The 21,176-nt window shown below is 40.5% G+C and overlaps 1 protein-coding gene across 2 annotated transcripts; it reads left to right on the forward strand.

The window, feature by feature from the left end:
* Positions 1–261: 261 nt before the first annotated feature.
* Positions 262–20,618, forward strand: MTMR6 (myotubularin related protein 6). 2 transcript variants are annotated; one of them, XM_027557561.1, is made up of 14 exons: positions 262–396; positions 3,974–4,090; positions 5,509–5,671; positions 7,086–7,243; positions 7,420–7,548; positions 8,989–9,123; positions 11,207–11,339; positions 12,093–12,202; positions 12,606–12,731; positions 15,228–15,277; positions 15,710–15,910; positions 16,297–16,428; positions 16,530–16,656; positions 18,474–20,618. In XM_027557561.1, the coding sequence occupies exons 1-14, from the start codon at positions 373–375 to the stop codon at positions 18,732–18,734; spliced, it is 1,866 nt and encodes a 621-aa protein (XP_027413362.1). In that variant the 5' UTR covers positions 262–372; the 3' UTR covers positions 18,735–20,618. The 2 variants fall into 2 exon arrangements, with proteins under 2 accessions (XP_027413362.1, XP_027413363.1); XM_027557562.1 differs by lacking the exon at positions 18,474–20,618 and adding an exon at positions 17,857–18,043.
* Positions 20,619–21,176: the final 558 nt, after the last annotated feature.

A 21,176-nucleotide genomic window follows, 5' to 3' on the forward strand; every position in this document is an offset into this window, starting at 1 on the left:
CTCCAGGGACTCCCAGTCTCTCCCTCACCCACCGAATGCTCTGCACGGCCGGTCCCCACGACGTGGTCCACGGGGTGGAAGTGCGGGCCAGTAGCCATGGAGAGGACCACGCTTTCCCGGGGATCGGAGAGCCTACACCGGTAGGGGGCGCCGTGCGTCCCGCCGAGGGCCCCGGGCCAGTCCGCTGCCGCTCTGCGCGCCGCGCCGCGCCCTTTCGGCGCTCCGGGGTTTGCGGAAGTGTTTCCAGGAGACGGCGGGTGGGCGGCGCATGCGCGGCGGGTGCGGCGGGCCGGCGGTGGTGCGCGCGGGTTCGGGGGTCCTCCGCTTCACCGTGCGGCGGCGGCGGCGGCGGCAGGTGGGCGCCTCGTCGGGATGGAACACATCCGTACGACCAAGGTGGGTGCACGGCGGTTGGGCGCGGCGGAGGGCCCAGTGGGCCGGGCGGCCTGGGCGGGTTTTCCGTCAGGCATTGGGCGCCGGGGGCCTGCGGTCAGTCCCGAGGGGCCAGCGGCCTCCCCTCGATCACCTGCCCCACCTCACTTTCCCGGGGGTGGCGGTTTCCGGCGCCGCTTCACCCTCGAGGGTCTCTAGAGTCCAGTCAGGTGCACAGACGAGGTCCGGAGAAGGGGAGTGTGACACCACGTCTTAACGTGCCTGAGGGAAACGCTCTGCAGCTGAGCTCACGAAACCCCTCGCTTCAGTGTTGTGTGTGAAGGGCACTCACTAGGGTGATCCTGGGACAGCTGTGAAAACGGAAGGGAGTGACATCAGAATATCGGCGGCTTGCTTGACCGTCGGCAGTGAAGTTCATCTTCAATTTAGGGCGGGGGAGGGGAAAACAAATCGAGATCAGAAGCATTGAATGGCCCACCCGGAGCCTTTAACAAAATCAGGACAAGGACCTCCTGTGAGCCTTGACTCTCCCTCCGGGTTTGAAGCCATCAGTCACTTGTGGCCCATCCTCAAGTTACAGCTCCTGTAGGGAAAAGAGCAGACATCCGTCTTCTTCATCTATCCCAGGGAGAATCTGAGATGGATATCATTAAAATGTTTCTCAAACCTTCCTAAGGCGGATTTATATTAAAGCTTTTTTTTTTTTTTTTTAAAGAAGAAAGAAAAACATGGCACATGCTCTATCTAATAAAATTAAAGATGCTGAAAAGTAATCCCATTGGGAAAAAATTTCTCTTTGTATGTTTAAGAGAGGAAAGGTAAAGTAATTCTGGAATTCAAGTTACTGCCACTTAAAGTTTGAAGATACAAGGGTGCCTAAGTAAAGAGGCAAAGTCGTAGAGGGTGCAGAGGTTGAGAAGAGGACTAGCATACCCTCAGACCAGGGTCTTGTCCTGGTTTCCAGGTTCCAGGTGTGTGTTAGGTAGTAGCTGTGTGCACCATGACTTCCTTCTGTGCCCAGTTGCACCTCTTCATTGCATCTTTCATCCTGCTGGCCAAAGTGTGGAGCACACAATGAAAACATAGTAAAGAGTGAACTGAATTGAAGCAATCAGAGCAAACCCTACTCCTCAGGATTGGTTAGAGGGGACAGAATGTTAGAAAGTGTTTAGGATCCCTTGGCTTATTTTAAATCTTTTCACTTGAAATTTATGATGACTATGTATCTTTGTTTCTATTTCTATGGTTGTAGCAGCCCTCATGCTCTTAAGCTTCTTGCCCATGACTTTCGTAACTACCAGTTGATGGACTTGAATTTTTTAATTTTGTCTTCCCTTTTCACAGTGGACCCATACTGGTGGTTTAGTAAGGTCTTTCTATGAATTTTTTTAAAAAACTAAAAGACTTGTGACTAATTTCTTATAAACATTACTTTTCAAGTGTGCTCCTTTATTTCTTTGGGTTATTTTTCTAGCTTTAGACCACTCCTACTCTCTTAAGTGCCTGTGAATGAACTGCAGTTAAACAGATACTTCCTAGGTACTGTTACGTGTCGGGCCCAGGGCAGTGAGCTGGACAGACCTTCTGAGAGTTGCTTGGTGGACTGGATAGCCTCCTAAATTATAGCTTATTCCTAAAAGGTTTTTGTTTCTATTTTTTGTTTCCAACCTTTTGTTTCTATTACACATAGCCTTCACCTGGACAGTTAATTTGCTGCAAAAGTAACTATAAGTATTGGAAAACTAAAAATAAATTGCTTTCAGTTTATTTAGCTGTTTTGACCTGTGTAGTTTAGTCCCGATCAAGAATTGACTGTCAGTAGTAACTGTATAGCTAGTGATTTGTTCTGTGTTGTTCAGACTGGCTGTATTTGAGAAGTGATAATTACCTGTTATTGAGCAAGGGTATGTCAGAATAGCCAACTCTACAACGTGATTTCACAATATTTACAATTCCCAAATATATTAATTCATACAAAATCATCACTGATCTTTTACCCCTGCCCTTGGGGACGTTATCTCCATTTAGGGATGAGGAGGAAGTCAGCTTCAAGAGTTTAAGCGACCTTCCCAGTTAGCCTGTGAGAGGTAGAGCCAGGATTTACCTCAAAGCTGTCTCACCCACAAACTACACAGTGGCTTTTCCATTGCCTCTCTGCTTTCAGTCTGTTTGTTCAAATGTGTTAATATTAATTCAGAAATCTTAATAATTCTAAGAGCTTTTTCTTCCCCAAACTTCTTCTTGACATAAGTAAATAAAGAAATAGTATTGTCTTTTGTGCTGTTTTAGTCATTTTAAAAATTATTGCTTACTAACCAGAGATGTATCAGATAAAGTATTTTACCTGACTACTAATTAGATGGCTTTATAGTTCTAAAATTTAGGATCAGATATATTATCCTGTTTTGGTCACATTTGGCTTACTAACTGTATAGTGTCAATAAAGATGTCAAGTCTGAATTTGCATTTCTGAAAGTGCATTTCCAGGCTGTATTTGTGAGCAGCTCAGCAGCTGTCTCTTACTTTGAGCTCTAACTTTCCCCTAATGAGAGTCTTGCCAGGAAACAAAGGGAGCTGTGCAGAGACGGTCCTTTTTTATGCATCCTCTTTCCCGCCGCCAGGCCCCAGTGCTTCGGCTGACATCATATGTTTATGCCAAATGGTGTTGTGCTGCTCGTTGTGAGTGGAACGTTACAAAGTGGAATGAGAAGATTTTCCTTGGCGCTCTGTGTATGAAAGACCACTTCCTAGAGCTGGCTAAAGAATGGAATATCCCTTGAAAATCTGATCCCATTGAGGCTCAAACTGAGTTATTTCAAAAGTGATGCTTTCTTCTTAGCTTGCTATGTGCCCCCATATTTTTTGTAAATGCATGTGCAAAGGTTATTACTAAAGACAGATAATTTGCTTAAGTAGCATTGATACTTTATAATAACCTTTATTTCCATGTATAGGCATTAGTTCTCTTTTCTTTAGAGCACTTTGCTTTAATTGCAGGAAATAAGACAGATGAGCTTTTATATCCAGTTATCACTGTTGACTGACCAGAGTGTCCTTTTTCAGCCGAGCCTCACACAGTTGAGGAGGAGTCAACAGTAGTGGATTCCATTGTTTTAAACATGTTTATGTTTTGATGAGAAGTGTGTGGTATAATAAAGTTAGATTTTTATTTAAGGAAGAAATGGTCCTGAGCAGTGGTAGTTTACTTTCCTAACCCTGGATAATAACGTTATTTACTTCTTGACTTGCCAACGTACAAAATACATTGACTCTTGGATATTGAAAAATGATTATGCTTATTGATACCACACCCCTCCTCCCTGATTCCCTTTCGTATTTATGTTAAATTTCTTACAGAGTTTTTGTCTACAGGCTGTATTTGTTGCTGTAAGTAATACCAATGTTGTTGGTGGCTTATATATTACCCAATACATGTAAAATTTAACTTTCAACCTTAAGTAATCTCATCTTTTTGAACAGAAGGAGGAAGCAGTTTGAAACTGTACATTTAAGTACTGAGATAAAAAGAAAAAGAATTTATATGACTTTGTAATGAGAAATAACACTTTCTCTTTTTCAGGTTGAGCAAGTGAAGTTACTTGACCGGTTCAGTACCAGCAACAAGTCGTTAACAGGAACACTGTATCTCACAGCCACGCATCTGCTGTTCATAGATGCTCATCAGAAAGAAACCTGGGTGAGGAGGGCCTGTGCTGCGCTCGTCACTGTACTTATAGTGATGGACTCGCACCATGTTTTCTCTGAACATGTGCAAAAAATGCTCCTGTTGGCTGGCTGTCTTAACTGAGGAAATTTCACAGTCATGTGATTACATCTGCCCTCCTTTTTTTTTTTTTTTTGCCCTCCTTTTTAAATAAAGCAGTGGTGTCACTGGAGTGAGTGGCATTCTTTCTCAGTGGTGAATTCTAAGCGAAGGCCAGAAACCGCACTCAAAGTTCCCAGGTGAAGAGTTAGAGCTGCCTCATCCCAGTAGGTCGGGGCAGCGCAGCACTGTGTGAAGGAGCTTGACTCGTCCTGAGGACCCGAAAGTCGGCTGTTGTCAGCAGAACTTAGGGATGCGGGGGGACTTGAAGCGAGGCTAGGGGAATGGGGAATAGCATGACTAGACGGCAACAAGTCTAGTTTTTTTATAATTGCCTTTTATTTTTTAATTTATTACTACATTGAATATTGTTGATTTACAGTGTTTTGTTTTTTTCTGTTGTCCAGCACAGTGACTCAGCTTTATGTTTACATACATACGTGTATTCTTTTCCATTGTGATTTGTTACAGGATACTGAATATAGTTTCCCGTGCTGTACAGTGGGACCTTGTTTATCCATCCTATATGTAATAGTTTGCATCTGCTAATTCCAAACTCCCACTCCTTTCCACCCCTACCTCTCTGCCCCCTTGGCAAACACAAGTTTGTTTTCTATGTCTGTGAGCCTTTTTTTGTTTTGTAGATATGTTGATTTTTATCGTATTTTAGATTCCACATGTAAATAGCATATGGTATTTGCCTTTCTGTTTTTGGCTTAGTATGATAGTCTTTAGGTCTGTCTGTGTTGCTGCAAATGGCATTATTTTGTTCTTTTCTACGGCTGAGGAATATTCCCTGTCATATATGCATGTCTTTATCCACTCACCTGTCAGTGGGCATTTAGGCTGTTTCCATGTCGAGGCTATGGTGAACAGTGCTGTTGTGAACACAAAGTGCGTGTATCTTTTCGAATTGTAGTTTTGTCTGGGTATGTGCCCAGGAGCGTCATTGCTATGTCATGTGTCAACTGTTTAATTGCTTTTCAATGGTCACTCCTCTGCCTTGTAGATGATGGCTTAGAGAAGGTCAGGAGTGGCTATGGAGAGAGCCTGCGGAGGCTCTTTGCAGTAGCTCAGGTGGAACAGTGGGGACATTGCACCTAGGGCCACGACAGTGGAGATGGAGAGAAGGGGGCAGGGTGCAAATATGTTTCTAAGGTCCTGTTCTCAAGCTGTGATTGTGTGTGGAACGGGTGCAGGGGTGGGGAGGTATCAGACATGTTTCTGGCATGGGCATTTGGTCGTTTAAAAGCTTTAGTTTGATGATGAGCGAATGTTTTCTTGTGCTGTAGATACTGCACCACCATATTGCCTCAGTGGAGAAGCTCGCTCTAACGACTTCTGGGTGCCCCCTGGTGATCCAGTGCAAGAACTTCCGGACCGTGCACTTCATCGTTCCCAGAGAGAGAGACTGCCACGATATTTACAACTCTCTGTTGCAGCTGTCAAAGCAAGGTGCTGTTCTTCAGGACCAAAGCTTACTTCTCAATTGACGTGGATTCTCTAAGCTGCTTTTTCAGTATCTCATTATTGTTATTTTGCACTTTAAGTTACTCTTAAGGTCATGTGCACTCTATTCCAAAAAATTTGTCCTATAAATAGTTAGAAACTTCTAAATTATAAGACTGGTTTCCAAAGAAGGTATTGTTGTTGTTCAGTCGCTCATTCGGGCCTGACTCTTTGTGACTTCATGGACTGTAGTTCGCCAGGTTCCTCTGTCCACGGATTCTCCAGGCAAGAATAATGGAGTGAGTTGCCATGCCCTCATCCAGAGGATATTCCCTACCTAGGGATCGCACCTGGGTCTCCTACATTGGCAGGCAGATTCTTTACCACTGGGCCACCAGGGGAGCCCAAAGAAGGGGTGATAATAAGGAAAGAGCAAAACATTTAAAACCCCTGAAAAACCATAGATTTATGTGGATGTTTTAAAAGTCTGTTGATCACCTGAAGCACAGATTTTTTTTTTAAAGTGGGTATCTCACAACCAAGAGAAATGACTTGGAAATTGATTCCTAATTAAGTTAAGGGCAGTCAGCCTCCTCTGATAGCAGTGGGGTTAGTACATTTAATCCATGGGAGTAGAGCCTGAGGACATGACCTCTGCTTTAGCAGAGGTGGCAATGAGGCTGTGACATACCCTAAGGAGGAATCACATCACTGCTTATGCCCCTGGGGTCTGCAGGCTTCCTTCCAGGACATGCTGGAATCATGCTGTCTCCTAGAGGTGAAGCACACCGATTCCTGAATGTTCCTTTGTGTGGAACACCTGGGTGGCAGTGGTCTGGGAGCAGGTCCATGCTCACTCCACTCTCCCAGCCCTGGAAGCCTATGCCATTGATCCCAGTGTCCCCAGGGCAGCCTGTCTTGCAGCAGGAATGGCCCTATGACTTTGGGGCTTGGCCTTGTTCAGGAGTAGGTGATCTCTAGAGCTCTACACAGCCTTTGCTGGTTTGGGTCCACACTGTCCCCTGGTGGGGTGTGTGCAGCCTCCCGTTCTGTATGCCACCTCTAGCTTTCCACTAAGTGCACACTGGGCTTCCAGTTCACATCTCATTTGGGGGATGTCTCCTTGTATCTTTAAAATTTTACTTTTAGAAAAAGGAAATATTGCAGTGTAGTATTTAATGTGTGTGTATTGTTTACTAGCTCTTGCTGATTTTATAAACTGAATCTCAGATCAATATGTGTGCCTTTAGGTATAATCATCCATTTCAAAGAACTGAGGTGTTAAGTTGTATGTTCAGATGTTAGCCGTCTCTTTGAAGATTTTTTAAATAGAGAGATAAAACTGAAAAATTACTCTCATTTGTAGTGTCCTAAGTCCTAGAAGTTGCCTCTTAACATTCATGTGTTTTGTATACTGTAGCAAAATATGAAGATCTCTATGCATTCTCTTATAATCCCAAACAAAACGATGCCGAAAGACTGCGGGGGTGGGAACTCATTGACCTCGCCGAGGAGTATAAGAGGATGGGAGTACCCAATTCCAACTGGCAGCTGTCCGACGCCAACCGAGAGTACAAGGTACCCATCTCCCTCTCCAGAGGTACTCAGAATACAAGGTACTGGAGTCGGAGACCGTCACAGCAGTAACTTTTATTGTTCTTGCGTTTAGTGAGTTTTAGAGGTTTTTAAAGGTGATTTTTAACCTGGTTCTAGAACTGTGAGTAGAATCGTTGTGTTTTGTTTAATTTTTGCAGATTTGTGAAACTTACCCCAGAGAACTATATGTGCCCCGAATAGCAAGCAAACCAATAATTGTTGGTAGTTCCAAGTTCCGGAGCAAGGGGAGGTTTCCTGTTCTCTCCTACTACCACCAGAGTAAGGAGGTAAGGAGCTGTTCTGACCTTATTAGTGGGGTACGAGTCCTCTGCAGGTCTAGGTGTCCAAAAGAATACCCATCTCTACGCTGAGAGGTCACCATCAGTGTTGCTGATAGAGAAGTGCTGACCTTTCCTTGATTACATTTCTGAAATTTTGAAACAAAATTATCCTGCAATACGGAAACTTTCATACTTGTCGTCTTCCTCCTCTCCCCTTAGAAGTTTAGTCGGGTTTTAGAAGGGAGCAAGAGGTAAAAAGTAAAACTTTAAACTGAAGTTCCTCATCAGCTTTTCACAGAAAAGTCATAGGGGTTTTATCACTCTCATTATAGCCTTTGTTTGACACACCCATGTTTGTGTACATTTTTTAAATGGGAAAACAGGGCTGAAAATATATATTCAATGCCCAGGTTAACAAATACAGAAAATAGGTCTGTATCCTCAGGCAATCCTTGTTTTCTTCTACTATTTTCTTATATTTCCATGATTTTATTTTGTGTGTGAGTTTAAACTGTGTGAATGTGAATTTACGTGTACTTTTTCCCTTCATGATACTATAATTGTAATGTTTGGGTAGGGTCAAGTTGGAGTTAATAAGAATGAGATTGGAGAAAAAGTATATGGGTCTAAATCTTAGAAATCTTTTTTAAGACTTTAAACAACAGTAAATAATCCAACACACATGGCTTATTATAGATATTTTTGCCCTCCTAGATTGACTGTATTTTAACCAAATTTGAATTGAAACTTATTTTTCTTGTAAGTCTCTTTATATATAAACATCAGTGATTTCTAATTAGATATCAGAATGACTTTGGAAAGTAAAAGTTCAAATGTTGCTATTTTTAAAAATTCTGTTCTACATTTATTGACTAAATCAGTTACTTGAACTTAGAAGAATCTTGTAACCCAGAGCACAGAATGCAAGTATCTTGTTAGGTTACCCGGTAGGGAATCAAACAGTTGTTACTTCTTAGGACCAGAGAGTTTGTTTTTGTTTTTTTTCCCATCAAACTCTTGAGTAAGGAGGTATTCAGGTTTCTTAGTAGAAGAGAATATTGAGAAAACTTAGGTAAATGTCAAAATATTGGAAAGTATTTAATACAAATAGGATTTCCAAGTTGAAAGTGAAAGTAATAATTGCTCAGTCATGTCCGACTCTTTGCAACCCAGGCTCCTCTGTCTGTGGACTTCTCCAGGCAAGAACACTGAAGTAGGTTGCTGTTTCTGTCTCAAAGGGATCTTCCCAACCCACGGATCGAACCTAGGTCCCTGCATTGCAGGCAGATTCTTTACCATCTGAGTCACCAGGAAATCTAATCGTCCTGTCAGCTTTTAAACAGATTGCACATTTGATTTTAACTGTGGGTTCTTTCTTTTAAGCATGTTTTTAGGATGTGTTTTAGACTTCTCTGGATAACCTGCTTTCTCTGTTTCTGTAACTAGGCTGCCATTTGTCGCTGTAGTCAGCCACTGTCTGGGTTCAGTGCCCGGTGCCTCGAAGATGAACATTTACTTCAGGCCATCAGCAAGGCCAACCCAGCCAACCGCTACATGTACGTCATGGACACCAGACCCAGAGTATGTGTCCAGTACAGCCTGGCAGTTCACTGTCTCTGCTGATTCAGTTAGTGGGAGCCGGGCGCTGTGTCCATGTTGAACATGCTGAATCCTAGTTTTAAATGAACTGATGCTAAGGAAATCAATCTTTTACAGGATACCAACTTAGGAGACCCAGTTCCTGGTAACCCAGGTTGTGATTTTTTATGTCTTCTGATACATGTACAAGTTTAGGAAAGCTGAATTTTATATTGGGAGCTCTAGGTGGTGTATCAGCATTACGTTATTGTGAAGTATATTGTGAAAATTAGAAATTCTCACTACTTTTTTTTTCATCGAATTTTTAATTGGCAAAACACTTTGTTAAAATGACATTCCTTAATATGGAATATTCAAGAAAATAAGGAAAATAGTGAGCTAACTTAAGAAACATTGAACTGGAGAACTGAACTAGTGAACTAGTTGAACGTTGAATGTTGAACTAGTGAACAATAAACAATTGTTCTGTTAGGTATCTATCATGTCAGGATAAATTTTTATCTTTGGGACAAATGTCCGAATCCCTTTTTCCTTTTGTCAATGCAGTAAACCAACCAATTCATGTAGGATCCTGAAACTAAAATAATTCAAATCCTCAACAGTAATAGCTAACATTACTTTTAATTTTTATTGTAGCATCGTGTGCAGAGCTGGTGGGCTACACAAAAGGACATTGGCAGAATTATAGTGAGGATTTCTTCAAAAATCTGGAATGATGAGAAAATAAGAGAAAGCGATGAGAAAAAGCGAGTGAGCGATACAAAACACAATTTTAGGCAGCTTTGTTGAAAGGAATCGTAGCTATTTTAGAAGTAATTCTCATCATTATGCAGTTTTACAAAAGATAATGGAGAAAAAGAAGAAAAGAGTAATTTGTGTAAATTATTAAAAGTTAGAGATTGATAGTTTGATAATCTTTGTTTAACAAAAAGAGACTTTCTTAGAAGTCAAGAGTGTTGGTGTTATACCTTGTAAGAAAAATTTTGATTTACTTCCCAGTATAATTTGAGTGGGTTAATTGCATAGCACTATTTTTAGGTAATATTAGATATAAAGGATGACTGTAATTTAAGACTTTCTGAACATGAGGTCTGAGGGTGATTTGTTTCTCAGGCTCTAATATCTCTTATATAATTGATGACTACACAAAAAATGTATATCTTTATTTGATTGTTGTGTTTTCCTAGTTAAACCCGAGTAGCAATAATGTGGAAGCATTTTTTAAATATCTAAGTCTTGCCTTAGTTATCATAGATCCCAAGTGACCAGTGAGTCAGTAGACAGTGTAACTGTACTTCTCACCAACCTGAGCCCCTGTCCACTGCAAGAAAAGCAGCTTTCTCTTCCAGTTCTGTTTCATCCAGCTCCTTAAGACTGTTGACAAATGTCATAACATACCACAGGAAATCCCAGTCTGAAAGAATTAAACATGCCAGATATTAACTTCTGAGAGCATTTGATCTAATAACCTAAGACCATGGCCCATAGGCGGTCTTTTCTCCCTAGAAATCAGGTTGTTTGGGGCCCAGTTCTTGGAGCTGTATCAGGCTGTCTCATTGCATACTGTGGGTGTACTGTGTAATCTGATCCCAAGTGACCTGACCTATGTTTCAGCTGTGCTTCAGGGTCCCTGTGGCTTTCTGAGTGATCAGGTGCTCCAGGCTTTTGAAGTGAGTCTGAAAGTTCATTCTGTAACAGCTCTGCTCAACACTGAATCGTGTAGGGTTTAGATGGGATATAATTCTTTTATAAATTTTGAAATACTACAAACATATGGAAGACTGACTAAATACACATGTGAATCAGTTTCATGAATTATGTGTAGGGAATTTCTTATCTGATCCTTATGTAGCAAGCGTGTTGTTACTTTATAGGATCCTCTGTACTTTGAATAATATAGATGATACTTTTCGATTATTAAAAAATGGTAGCACATTCAGTTTGATGACTTCCTTTAAACTCTGCTGGCTAAAAGGTGGTTTATTTAGTGTTTTCATGATATTTGGTAAATTAAGTTAAAAGAGAAAGGCAATTTGTCTCTAAATTCTAAAATTTAAAATTTTAGCTGAATGCAATGGCCAACAGAGCAGCTGGAAAAGGTTATGAAAATGAAGACAACTATTCTAATATTAGATTTCAGTTTGTTGGAATTGAAAATATCCATGTCATGCGGTCCAGCCTTCAGAAATTATTGGAAGGTACGATTATTGCATGCCTTCTAGGCAGCTTTATTCAACAGAAACATAATGCTTGTCACAGTATAAAATTTAAAGTTACATGCTTAAAAGTTTTCTGGTAGTTACATTCAGACGTGTAAAAAGAACAATTGAAATAAATTTTAATAACAATATATTAAAACATTATGCTAACATGTAATCAGTATAAAAAATTAGTAATAGTATGTTTTGGTTTTTTCAAACTCTTTAAGACCTAGAAATTGGCTAGGGTGTCTTTTATACTTGCAACACATCTTAGTTTGGAATACTCACATTTCAGGTGTTTAATAGTGATATTTCAGTAGTGGGCAGTACTATATTTATTGGGCAGTATAATTCTAATGGTTTTACAAAAAATTGCTATTGTTTAGATATTTTCATCAGTCAGTACCATGAGGATTTAATATATAACAGTATTCTGTTTAAATATTAAGCTATCTTTCCAGTCCTGATATGGAATTTTAAAAACTAAAATATCAGACTATTTTTAATTAAACACTTGTGTTGCAGATTTTTTTTAAAAGGGACATTGGAACACTTTTTTTCTTTTCAAAGCACAAGGAATGACAGAAAAATGTACCCAAAAATCCATTAATGAGCTTTTAATAGCATGTCTCCATGTGTAAAGAGTCTAGCCTGTTTGTTTTGTCTTCTTCAGCTGGCTCCCTGGAGGGGCTCTTGAATAGAAGTGGGGACTCAGGCTCCTTCCTAACTGGACTGTCTCTCCCCTTGCAGTCAACGGTACCAAAGGGCTTTCCGTCAACGATTTCTACTCTGGTCTGGAAAGCTCAGGATGGCTTCGTCACATCAAAGCTGTGATGGATGCTGCAATCTTCTTAGCCAAAGTAACGCTTCATCACTCACATTCGATCATGGGCTTTCCGTGGTTGGGAAGGAACGGGTTCATTCTGTGGGGTGCTCATATCCATCACAGTCAGATCGCTGTTACTACATTCTATCTCTGTAGTGAGATTTACTTTAATTGGAGCTTTAAAAATATCATATAGCAGTTAATGTAGGAGCTTCAAAAGAAATTCCCCAGCACTTTGAAATGACATTCTGTCTGTGTTTTTTTTGTTTTGTGTTTTGTCTTGTATTTTGGAGAATATGCTCTGACAGCATTGTCACTGCAGCCCTAGCTCTTCTTCATAATGCATACCTGCTAATCTGGTTTTTGAGTAAGTAGAACTTACTGACTTACCTAAAATGTGTCCTGGTAGAATGGAAGTGTGTGGTCTGTCTTTTCAGGCAATCGCGGCTGAGAGTGCGAGCGTGCTGGTGCACTGCTCTGACGGCTGGGACAGGACCTCACAGGTCTGCTCCCTGGGCTCTCTCCTGCTGGATCCCTACTACAGGACGATCAGAGGGTTCATGGTAAGGGCTTGCTTGGCCAGGCCAGCGGAGACAAGCAGGAGTCATTTTGATCTTTACGTCTAAAGAGCAGGGTATACCTGGGCTCCAGCTGGTGGAGGGCCAGCTGGTAATGTCCTATAACGCACAGGACAACCCTTCAACAGAGGGGTACCTGGCCCAATGTCTGCGGTGCTGAGGCTGAGAAACCCTGGGTTAGACGAATTTCCACTTGTGCCATCTCTTTGACAAAAAGTTTTAAACTTTTTTTTCCCCTGCAAAGTATTGCAGTAGAACTATTCAGCATTTCTCCCTGGTTTTTAATCTAACAGTGTAACTAACGTAGTAAGACAAGACATAGATAAGAGTCCTTATAAATTATATTCCAGAGGAAACTTTGTATTTAACACACCTTCATTTCTCAGTGGTAGGTATACATTAAGTGTTAAGTGTTAGTTGCTCAGTCTTGTCTGACTGTTTGCAACTTCATGAACTGTAGCCCACCAGGCTTCTCTGTCCACGGGATTCTCCAGGCAAGAATACTGGAGTGAGTTGCCATTCCATTCTCCAGGGGATCTTCCCGACCCAGGGATCGAACTCATGTCTCCTGCATTGCAGGCAGATTCTTTACCTTCTAAGCCACTAGGGAAGCCCAGGTACACATTTGGAAGCTTGTTTTAAATCTGAAGAGACAGTTTCTAGTTGGACAGATTTTGTTTTGTGGCCCTAAAGTCCTGGCTCCTGAGTTTTGTTTGCCTTTTTAACATATGATCAGATTAACTCGTGTTTCAAACTTTTCATCTTAACTCAGGGCAGGTATATAAATGAGGAGCTGGTGAACAGTTTTCCTTGGTTTAGAAACACTCCACACAGTGCCAGCTTAGCAGGGGAAGGTTGGACACCCTCAGACCCCTTTCAGAATCATTGTATTTGTGGCGCCAACATATTGAATCGTGGACCGGCCAACTGGAAGTGCTGCTGATAAAGTGCAGTTCCACCTGCCTCCAGTGTGTGAGACAAGATGTTTCCTTGGCCGTGTTTTGCTTTCATTGTCTTGATGTCCAGATGAACTCAAGCAGTGACCAGCGACTGTGTGAGAACCTCCCAGACCAAGGACCAGTGAGAACTAAAGCGTGGCTCCTGCAGGGGCCTGCAGGCTGTGCGAGGGGTGGGCCGGGTGCAGGAGAGTGGAGTGGGTTGCAGGCCTGAGGAAGAAAAGTGTGGCATCTGGACTTCACCCTCCCTGGGTGGTGAGAGCTGTTAAATGCAGGAAGAGTAATGTGTTCAGAACTGTTTTTTAAAAAATGGTTTGATGTCTTGAATGCAGAGGGGTGGGGATGGAGGCTAGACTTGCTGGAAGCTGTTAGGACGGCTTAGGGAGAAAAGAGGGCAGAGCTAAGGCAGTGCCACGTAGACAGATGGAAGGAGGGGGGGCGGTGCCAGGTCCACGTCCGGGGAGGTCCAGACAGCAGAGTAAGAGCTGTTCTGGGACTTGAGGTGGTGCCAGGAGAAGAGTCCTCCTCTAGGATGGTGTGCAGGCTCAGGGCTCAGTTGCAGGATGGATTGTGCCATTCTGCTCTTCACTTGGACAGCAGGGGAGTGAGTTTAGTGAGAAGGGTACTGAGTTAAGTTTCAGAGGTGGGTGTGTCAAAGGGCAGCAAGGAACCCACGGTAAAGTCCAGGGCTGCAGGAGGAAGAACAGGTGCTGGGAGTTGCGGGTGTGAGTGTAGGGAAGCTGGGATCTGAGCCCGGGCACTGTGACGTCAGAGTCTGCACCTTCCCCTCGAGTGCTGTAGCCTCTTGGAGAGATTCAGGACGAAGTCAGAGGAGCTGAAAGTGACAACTTCGACATCGAAAAGGATGTACTTGGTGATTATATAATGAAATTAGAAAGTGTGTTAAAAACTACAAAGATAATATTGTTGAGATTAGACCGAAAATAATTGGAAGCCTATTATTTTAGTAGAGTTGTAATAGAGAAAACATACAGAGTTCATTCACGTGGTTAGATATCAACATTTGAATTTGAATATAAAGTTTTCTTTGGTTTCTTTACCATTATTTTTTCTTTTTTTAAAGTATCAATATTATGGAAATGATGTACAGTAAGCCAAAAGATTTAAACCATCCACCCCTGTCTACCACCCAGTAACCACTGGTAACCTCCTGGTTTGCATTTTCCTAACCTTTTTCTGTATGTATATCATCATCACTCATACAAAATGCAATACTGTTTTATAATATGCTTTCCACTTAAAATACAGTATTTAAATGCAACTGAAAAAAAAATAAACTTAAGTCACAAGACCACTATACTTCCTTTTATAAATGATTTTCATTTTCTGTTAGGCCAACCTGTAACTCAAGTTCTTGCTGGGTTTTGCCTATAATTTAAACAGTTTTATTTGCCACCATAAGTTTAAAAAATAATGCGTTTTTAAGATAACAGGATTAAATCCATTCTAAACAAAAAAGGAATTGAAGGGGGTTGTAAAATGGATTTTACTTTTTCTCATTAAGGTTTTAATAGAAAAAGATTGGATCTCCTTTGGACATAAGTTTTCAGAGAGGTAAGTCACAATGTACGTTCAGTTATTTTGTAAAATTAATAGAACTAGTTTAGATGACCAGAATGTTCTGGTTCTTCATGATGGGAAATGAGAGTGGTGTGGGTTTTTGTATGAAAACTGATTTAATTTTTTTTCTGTCATTTTTTTTTCAAGTCTCATACTTTAATTAATTCTTATGGCAGTTTAATTACCTTCCTTTTTGTCTGGATTGTAGTGGTTAGAATGTAATAGATCCTTTAAAACTGGTTGAAAAACTCATAAATTCTTTCAATAGAAACATGACAGATTTGGGGTTTTTCTTTAATGTCAATATAACAATGTTTTAGGACTTTTTTTCCTGGATGGGGGGATATGTATTTAAATTTAACAGTACCCAAACAATTGACCTCTTCCAGTGGCATTTTCAAAAGCTTGTACTTTCTCGGGGGTTAGGTGTGGCCATTTGGATGGTGACCCAAAGGAAGTCTCGCCGGTGTTTACTCAGTTCTTGGAGTGTGTGTGGCATTTGACCGAACAGTTTCCACAAGCCTTCGAGTTCAATGAAGCGTTTCTTCTTCAGATCCATGAACATATCCATTCATGCCAGTTTGGAAACTTTATTGGGAATTGTCAGAAGGAAAGAGAAGAACTCAAGTAAGACAGTTGATTGAAATGGGCTTTTTTTTTTTCCTATTTAGCTGAAGTCTAACTTGTAGTTGAACTTAAACTGTCTTGACAATATGATATAGAACTGGGTCTTAACATGAATATTTTGCTGTCTGTATTTCTGCAGCTGAGTAAGCTCTGAGCACCCCTCATGTTCTCGGCTAATAGTTAAAAATTTGTTTTGAAGTGTGATGTGTGTGCAGACAAGTATGTATAACCTAAGTGTGAAAAATTCAGAGGTGAATTTGTGAATTTGTTAAACTGTGACAAAAAGAAAAAGGGGAAACTAAGTCTATGTGGGAAATGATTACCTGCTTTACAGGAGAGTATCAGCGTCTCTGGGAAAGGTCTTCATGTTTTTCTCATCACATCAGGTTGAAGGAGAAGACATACTCCCTGTGGCCGTTTCTTCTGGACGACCAGAAGAAGTACCTCAATCCTCTCTACAGTTCCCAGTCTCAGAAATCGGCAGTTCTGGAGCCAAATACAGTGTCTTTCAATTTTAAGTAAGGTGGCATTATTGAAATACTTAATTATACTCAATTTTTCTCAGACACAATTTGTTGAAAAATTTTTTTCTATTTTTTTGTCTGTTTTTGTCATAAAGGTTTTGGAGAAACATGTACCACCAGTTTGATCGAACATTGCATCCTAGGCAGTCTGTATTTAATATAATTATGAACATGAATGAGCAGAATAAGCAGTTAGAGAAAGATATCAAGGACTTAGAATCTGTAAGTATTCTGAAGCATCTTATGTGATATATTTGGGATATTAAGTTAGTTTATTTCCTTATTTGTGCCTTCAGTGTAAATCAATATATATAGAAATTTCACCAGTACCTATGGTTGCTTCAAAATCAGATCTTCTCTGCCTTGAAAAGAAGGTTAGTTCAAATCGCATTTTCTGAATTTTAAAATATATTGAAATATTTGAAGTATGTAGAAAAAAGAGATATAATGAATATTAGGGTATTCACCACCTAGCTTTGTGAGATTTTAGCATTTGTCGTATTTGATTCAGGTCTTTCCTGTTTCTCTGTGAAGAAAAGGAGCATTACTGATGTGTTTGCAGAGCCTGCGAGCCCCTGCTGTGTCCTCCCCCGCCCCGCTCTCACTGCACTGAGCCTGGTGTTGGTCCCTCCTGCCCATGTCTTTATACTTTCTCTATATATGCACAAACTTTTGTTTGGCTTAATATATTATTTTTATTATGTATTGACAAAACACAGAAGAAAACAGTTTTCTATAAAGAGCAGCAGACTACACGAATGCCCAGTCCCTTCACTCCACTTCAGGAACCACATATTTTAAACTATACAAAGGCTGTCACACTCATGCTTCACCTGGCTCTGCATTGTTCTTAAATTTGTCCATGTTGGTACATGTAGCTTTAGTTCATCTGTTTTCTCAGTAACGACTACCTGATATTCTCTTGTATGACTATGGCACAGTCTGTCAGTTCAGCTACACTAGACATTTCGGTTATTTGCAGTTTTGGATTTCTGTCACAACAGGTGAAGTTGGATGACTTTTCATGTTTTTGTTGGCCATTTGGTTTTTCCCTTTCTGCATGCGAATGGCCTGTTCAAACCTGTACTCATTGTTCTGTGGGCGTATTTGCCTTTTTCTTACCAGTTTCTAAGAATTCTTTATATACTAGATACTAATTCTTATTTAGTTAAATATATCACTAATGGCTTTGTTTTTTCCATTTTCTTGATGGTGTGTTTTATATAGATACTGTAAATTTTAATATAGTCAAATTCATCAGTCTGTTTTATGCCTTTTTTAATATCTTTTTTAAGAAATCCTTCCCCACCCTAAAACATTTCTTTACCATTATATGTAGCCAAAAAGGATCAGTAAGTACATGTTTTAAAAAAGCCTAACCAGTTGCTATATCTCAGTGAGACTGTCCCGTCTGCCTTTCAGGCAGGGCTGTTGCTGGTCGGCTCTCAGGTAAGGAGGCCATGACCGCGCGAGTGACCTGTCGGAGAGGCCCCAGTTTTAGGTGGCACAGGAAGGTTATCTGGAGATGAGTCCGAGGATCTGGGGAGTGTGAACTCTGCCAACGAATTCTTTTAAAATCTGTTAAATAAAAAACTGTCGTGTGCTAGCACCTGTTGTGCTCGCGTAACAGACCAGCGCAGGCTCACCACAAAGCTCATCAGGCCAGCAGGTCTTCAGCTAAACGAGTGTATGTGTGTCACATTGTACAGCTGGGATTTCAGGGTGACCGTCTCATACATATTTCTTACATTATAAAATGCTTACTTTTTATCCTTTCTAGGAAGTGTATGTGCTTTTCAAATATGAAGGTCTAGTGACCCTCTTCTCTCAAATATACTTTGCATTGCAAAAACTGTGAACAGTTCAGATTCTCAGTCCTGTCTCCCCTCCCTAGATTTTAGTTTTTTGAGATTTAATTTTGCATTGTACATAAACAGAGCATTTGCAAAAGCAGGATCTTTTTCTAGCTTTTATCTAGTATGTATTGAACATGTGGGGTGTGCAGCTGATAATTTCTTTCAAATTTGACTTTGTTCTAGCAAATTAAGCAACGTAAAACTAAGCAAACAGATGGAATTCTCAGCAAGGAATTGTTAAATTCAGTCCGTCCTGAATCACCTGCCCTCAAAGCCACCCTGAGTCTCAAGGAGCAGGCTCTGCTGCCTGTGAACAATGTTCTTCGAACTATAGAGGGCAGCAGCCCTGCAGATAACCGCTACAGCGAGTACGCAGATGAGTTTTCCAAAGCCGAGCCTGCGGTGGTCAGCCTGGAGTATGGCGTGGCCAGGATGACCTGCTAGGCTTGAAGAGGGCTTTTTGGAGAGGGCTTTTTGGCTGCCTGCGGTGCGATTATTGTGAGGGTGGTCTGTGTGCGTGACATGAGGAATTTGCCTAATAATGATCTTAGAGTTTAATAGGTTAATCGTTGAAGTCAGGGTGACAACTACTCTTGTGAGAGAAGTCAGTAATTGCATTTCTAGCAAAGAATGAATGATTTTCATTTCTGTAAGAAGCAGGTGATACATTGGCCAATGTACTCCAGACACAGTTTGTACTGTATACTAGTAAAGTGACCTGTCTATATGATTTACATGTTATTGCAGCCAAACATGAATAGCTTTCCATAAGTATAATTTGATTGCTAGAAGACTCAACTGACAAAGCCGTCCCTCACTTAATAATTGACATGGCATGTACTTTCAATTATGTAACTATGAATGTTTGCAAATGTTGCCTATTAGTGGTGTTTATTGTTGAAGTGCCATGAAAAATATTTCTAAGAAAGCCTTAAAACTTCAGTTTACTCATTAATCATTACATCACTCTTAGGTTTTATAGCCGAGAGCAGTGGTTGGTTCTGTTTTGCTTGATCAGCCTGGTTGTGTTTGTGAAGGGTTGCTCTCCCGAGGGACACTGCCAACCTCAGGTGTGACTGGTCCCACTTCCGGAGTCAAAACAACCAAACTGGCAGTTTAATTCTGGTTACTATTTGTTTAGCGCTACATTTCATGACCTATTATTAACAGCTTCGATTGTTGGTTTCTTGTGCTTACATTTGACCGTCTTTTCTGAACAGATTACTGCATCCTATTGATTCTTATTTTGTGGTTGGCCTTATTCCTTGGATAACTGTGTGAGTTTACAAAGCTGAAGCTCTAAATTGTTATTAGAAACAATGAATAGGACATATATGTATATTTGCAAACTGTTTTATCTCTCAACGAATTGTTCTTCCTAGAATAAGTTTTCAATTTACTCAAGAATCTTTGGGTTTAAAAAAGGGAGTACAGATAGTTCAAATTTTGCTTGGTTGTATGAGTTTTTCTCTATGACACATTTTTTTCTTCTTTGTTTTCATAGAAGAGAAAAAAGGAAAATTAACACAAAGGTAATGTTTAACAAAAAAACTCAATGCTAGGAAGAGTGTCATTTTGCCATGTTACGGTAACTGTTTATTCTCTGTACTAGTACATATCATTAAAGTACAAGAAAAAGAAAAAATAAAAGAAAATTACTTTCAATTGACAGTATCACCCAGCTGGCTTTAAAATGGAAAATTTGACGTGGGTGACACAAGCTGTGATTCAGGGGTACTAGGAAATCTGCATAGGATCCCTTCTGCTGTTTTTTTATTATACCTACATCTGCTCTATTGATTTTAAACATAAATATCTTTTTCAAATGGTAAAACGCTTTATTGTATGAGCTTATCTAATCCTATCTTTTCAGTGCTTTTCTGTAATGCATTATGTAATAAGAAAAATACTTGTTTTTAAACAGTAATAGAAACACACTGTAACGTATAGTTTGTGGTTTAGCCAAGGCTGTCCATATTTGAGCCCTGGGATGAGAAACTTAATCTCTGTGACCACAGAAGGGAAACTGTTGTGCCTTGTTACCTGGTTCCAGTTGCTGACTGTGGTTTTAGGATCTTCCACAGCACGCTTTCTATCTTCAGCTCTTTGGTTTATTGTTTTCATCTTCCACTTGAGGCATATACATGTGTGTTCATGTGCTCATGTGTGGACTGAGAAATCCATTAACATCCTAAGTGACCTACAGGGTGTGTGTTGGTGAAAAGTAGATTGTGTATATGTCTTATAAGATTGGATTTGTGTTCAGTGTGTTTGGGAGTGTATAGCATGTACATTATTACATATGTTATTTAAAGGTAATTAAATGCTCATGTTTTACATTGAATTTTTTTTTTTTAAACAAATGGGATCAAGTTGTGGTGGGTTTTTTCCCTCACTTAGGCAAAGTGACCTGCATATAACACATTCATCACAGTGCAAGGTTTGAGCATTTCACTTTTCAAAAGTGAATGTTGATGAATAATAACATATATAGAAATCATTTCCAAAATACTTAAAATAAGCATAGAGGGCTGAAAGGTTCAGCAGATACAGTTGATAATATCACTGCATTTTCCTTTCGATCCTGTCACTTCTGATGTCACATCAGTATTTTACTGCGCCCTTCTCAACGTCGATGGAAGGTGGTGTCCAGTGGGTGTGTCCCTTCGAGGGGCAGGGTCTTCCCTAGAGGCCAGTCTGCATGTAATCAGGAAGAAGAAAGTGCCTGACAGAAGAGTGTGACTTTATATGATGGTGTTTTGAGCAGGTTGGTTAGGCTAGAAGTAGCTTGGGGAATCTTCACTAAATAAAGATGGGTGGAAGGCCTTTTTTATTTTTCCAGTTTGTTTGGCGGGGTAACAGGGCAGGGGATAGTTAACCTCAAAT

This window comes from Bos indicus x Bos taurus, chromosome 12 (assembly GCF_003369695.1).
Source record: "Bos indicus x Bos taurus breed Angus x Brahman F1 hybrid chromosome 12, Bos_hybrid_MaternalHap_v2.0, whole genome shotgun sequence".
In the NCBI taxonomy this organism is placed as follows: Eukaryota; Metazoa; Chordata; class Mammalia; order Artiodactyla; family Bovidae; genus Bos; species Bos indicus x Bos taurus.